Source organism: Habropoda laboriosa, unplaced genomic scaffold, assembly GCF_001263275.1.
Source record: "Habropoda laboriosa isolate 0110345459 unplaced genomic scaffold, ASM126327v1 scaffold297, whole genome shotgun sequence".
NCBI lineage: Eukaryota > Metazoa > Arthropoda > Insecta > Hymenoptera > Apidae > Habropoda > Habropoda laboriosa.
The window spans coordinates 468,313-472,957 of NW_017100406.1; the positions used below are offsets into that span (position 1 = coordinate 468,313).

The window sequence follows — 4,645 nt, forward strand, 5'->3', positions numbered from 1 at the left end:
CGATCAATTTAATTACTAATTTCAATTCGAGACTTAACATCACCTTCGACTTCTTTGTCGTCGTCGTCCATGCTAACGTCGCTCAGATCGGTGATATTAGGGTGCAAGGAATTGGTCGGTTCAGGTGCTGAGATATTCAACGCCCTTCCCCTAAACGACATCGTCTCCTCCGTTAAGCGTTCGGTGGTGTTCTCAGGTGTCGACGACGTGTCGTCGTTCACAGACGATTCCACGGTGGACGAGTTTGTTACGGTCACGATAGGTTCGCCACGAAACAGAAAGGGAATGGTGAATCCCACCGTTTCCATCGATCTCGTGGTCATCTCTTCCATCGAGTTTGTCGTCGACATCGAGGCCATCGTCGTAGTAACGGCGTCCGTGCTTTCTCCACGCTTCGAGTCATCGTCCTTGAAGGTTTTCTGGTACTTTTGCTCGGTCTTGATCTTGAAATCCACCGGCTTCTTCTTCGGCTCGATCGTCGTTTTCGACTCTTGCTCTTTGCTCGGGTACTCCAACTTCCGGTCCGTCGTCGTGTCGTTTCTGCCGTCGACACGGAGAGGTTCGACACCTGGCACTTCTTCAACGACGGCGCCTGAAACATTCCACGAATACATATCGCATTAACCGAGTAGAGTAACTTCCGCAACGATGTTCTCGCCGATTTAACAGCGGAACAAAGTAGCCGGAAGAGCAACGCAACGGTGAAGAGATTCTACGATATTCTTCGCGTTTAGTCCGCGAACCCTGGATAAAATCGATCCTGTTAACGCTCAATTATCGGTTATCAGCTAACGAGTGGTAATTAGTTTCTATTACACTGCGGCACGCGAATCTACGCTCTGGTGTATAAATCGGCGAGGAATTAGCTGACTTGGAGAGAGGATAAACGTGTATCGAAGTAACGAAACTTCGTTAATTAGAGATCGTAGAAGAAATCTTTACCTTAACAAACTTCTTGTAAACCTTGTAATTAATTCGAGTTGCGATTTAATAACAACGGTTTACTTCTGCAGCTCTTTGCTATGCCGTTTCTCGAAAACGTTCATACCGGCCGAATAAAATTCTTTCGTTCGAACGTACCTTTCAGCAAATTTCCAACGCGATTATCGACAGTTCGAACTGCAATTTGAATCGAGTCGTGCCCGATATACGTGCTCGCGTTACTTTCTCTTCGCCGATGTGTATCCTTGTCTGCTGATTCGTTGCAAGATAACGAACTTTGTATTACTATTATTACCACAATTATTATCGTGTTCCGCGAATCGACGATGTACCGAAACTGCGCTTACCCGAGAAGAGCTCCGCGAGTCGCGGCCATCTTTACGGTCGCACGGGAGTGCCATCTGAGCCGCGTCTCGTAGACGAAAGAGAGGAGAATTCCTCGAACAACAGCGTGTTCGATTCGTTTTGCAATTTCATCGTGTTCGTGGCTGAAGAAGTTGGTTTATGTTTTTGTTAAAAAGCACACTCGACGATCGAGTGTCGCGTCACAATTCCGCGAGGATTTCTTCGAGCTTGGTTTCTCGATCGATAGATAGGATGAATTATTTTCCGTATATATATATATATTCGTGTTCGTCACAGTTGCGATTTAAGGAACGGTGGCACGATCCATCCAGTGAGAAACGGGAGGAGGATCGTTATTTCATGGATGTTTCGCAACCATGGAGATCTGACTGATACTATGACGAGGCAGAAACTTTCCATCCGGGGCTGAAACGCGCTCTCGGGACGCGCTGTTACGTCAAACGAGCTGGCCGATCTGCTCGTTCCCATCGACCGCTTCTTTCGCCAATTTACCCGTGCTGGAGTTGGAGTTTTTGTTAGAGAGAGACCGGCCGGCGGGCAGGCTCGCGCGAAAATAGAGTAACAGTATCGCGAGCTCCTTCCGGGAACTCTTAGAGTTAATCGTTTAAATCACCTGTCAGATGTTCCGTTGTACTTGGATTAGGTTGTAGCAAGACATTTTTCGTAGTCGTGGAACTGTGCTGAAATTCTAGATCCTATTCGCAAGTTCAAGCTCCAATTGTAATTTTCGAATTCGAATTGAAATTTTAGAATTGAAATGTTCAGGCTCGAATTTCGAAACCAAATTTAAATATTTAAGTTCGAATTCAAATAACTCAAATTTTCCAATTCAAATGCAAAGTCAAATATTCAGGTTCAAATTCAAATATTCAGGCTCAAGTTCAAATTTTCAATTTCAAATATTCAGGTTCGAATTCAAATTCAAGTATTTCAGTTCGAATTCAAATAATTCAAGTTCAAATGCAAAGTCAAATATTCAAATTCAAAGTCAGATATTCAGGTTCAAATTCAAATTGACATCTTGAGTTCAGTTCCAATCGAAATAATTCAAATTCATATACGAATCAAGTTGGACAATTTCTCTCCGCCAAGCAACAGAAGCGAATGCTGCAGGGTACTTTTTCAGCTTTTCAGGTCAACGTTTGAACGAGTCGGGAGCAGGAAGCCGAGACGATTGGTCCGGTGCCAGTATCGAAAGTCGAAGAGGCGGCCGTGACTTTTATCGCTGTATGAATGGGGAACCGTAACGGTGCGACCGGTTCACACGAGGCCATGGCTCGTCATCGGGATCCACCTGACGTTCCTGCCCGTAACGATTTTACGTGCGTAAGTAGGTGACGGTCTCCTTTTCCGTCCACTGGCATGCATATGCATCGATGCTAGCCCGAAATCGAATCCGGCCTCCCTTCGACGCTGCCAACGTTCTACCGTATATCTCTTATTAACTAATTTCATTTACCGCACAAAAATCGCAAATTATGCTCGCATTAACTTCTAAGAAAGCAAAAGAAACTTTCTTCAATTCTCCAAGACCTTCAAACACGAAATTGCATCGCTCGAGAGGACAGTAACATATCCAAACAGCTGAAAACAGTTGTATTTATATTATCAACGCAATTTGTTCGCGTTGCTATCGGGCAATGGCACAGGACCCTTGGAAAAATCGCGTTCACCGCGCGAAAAGGATCCACCGAGCCGAAGGTCGTCCGGTGCAACCATACTCGATCTCGTGCACCACGATGCATATTGCATCGAAACTGAACCGTGGCTGAAAAGTTACGGTATATTCCGGTAATGTTTGGTAATTACGATTCAACCTGGTAAACGGTATTTCAGCTGATCTTCCACGACTTCGAACTTCCATTGTTCTCTCTTGTTCACCGTCGACCAACGAATTCGATCGCTCCAAAGTCTATACTTTTCCCATCGTCGAAGTTCCTGTCGAAGAACTGCTTGGTTCTCGAACGAGCTTCGGGTAGATCGTTTCGACAAGGTCCTTCGTTGGTGAATATAAAACCGGGACCAAACGTTTTCGACGCTATCATTACGGAAGATCTGTTTCCTTTTATAAGAAACCACTTGGTTTGAAGCCCTGCAGTGGCCGCAGGCCAAGAAAGTCGGCCGTGGAACGCGGAATTACTCATCGCGCATTAAGAGGATCTTCACTCGGCTTCCTCGTCGCCGGAAGTTGCGCGTCGTCCGTGAACCACCGAACAGTGTTCGACCGCGTTTAATTGTTCCCCGTGATTACTGGAAATTTAAATTGCCTAATTTTTCCATCGTTCCACCTTCTCTGTTGTAGTTTTCTTCAAAGTTTGAGAGAGTTTCTGTCGGAAGACAAATGGAGGTTTCTTCAATTTTCGTCGATTATCAAAAATTTCCATCGTTCCATCTTTATTATAGTTTTCTGACAGAGGAGAGCTGGAGGATGCTCGAATTTCCGTCGATTACCAAAAATTTCCATCGTTCCACCTTTGTTATAGTTTTCTTCAAAGTGTGAGAGACTTTCTGTCGGAAGAAAAAAGGAGGATTCTTCAATTTTCGTGGATTACCAAAAATTTCCATCGTTCCATCTTCTCCATTACAGTTTTCTTCAAAGATTAAGAGACTTTCTGTCGGAAGAAAAATGGAGGATTCTTCAATTTTCGTGGATTACTAAAAATTTTCATCGTTCCATCTTCTCTATTACAGTTTTCTTCAAAGATTAAGAGACTTTCTGTCGGAAGAAAAATGGAGGATTCTTCAATTTTCCTCGATTATCAAAAATTTCCATCGTTCCATCTTTATTATAGTTTTCTTCAAAGTTTAAGAGACTTTCTGTTGAAAGAAAAGAGGATTCTTCAATTTTCATGGATTACCAAAAATTTCCATTGTTCCATCTTCTCCATTATAGTTTTCTTCAAAGTTTAAGAGACTTTCTGTTGAAAGAAAAATGGAGGATTCTTCATTTTTCATGGATTACCAAAAATTTCCATCGTTCCATCTTCTCCATTACAGCTTTCTTCAAAGTTTAAGAGACTTTCTGTCGGAAGACAACTCTGGAGGTTTCTTCATTACCAAAAACCCGATAAATTCGTGAAATCGTCTGTTGGCGACACGAGAAATTTTCCACCTCGTAAATAAGTCGTTATCGATTTCAGTTTCGAGCTGGTTAATTACGTTAGCACTTGGAGGCACATCGTCGGACAGCGTTTCTTCGCTGCGGCGTGAGTTACACGTTCCTGTGTGCGTTCGCGGAACAGTCGGTCATAAGCCAACGAGCAGAGAAACTCTCGCGGTAGCTTCTGTCGTTACTCGCCGAGACCTTGAACCGTAGTTTCTCGGTAGAGGAGCCAAG

The 4,645-nt window shown here is 43.8% G+C and overlaps 1 protein-coding gene across 1 annotated transcript in view; it reads right to left on the reverse strand.

Annotated features, from left to right (window-relative positions):
• The window catches only part of LOC108575416 (putative epidermal cell surface receptor), a 20,569-nt gene that overhangs the window by 7,274 nt on the left and 8,650 nt on the right, over positions 1-4,645 (reverse strand). The window contains exon 2 of the mRNA XM_017938196.1: positions 44-592. Coding sequence (XP_017793685.1) covers positions 44-592 — 549 coding nt within the window. The remainder of the gene's footprint in view (positions 1-43; positions 593-4,645) is intronic.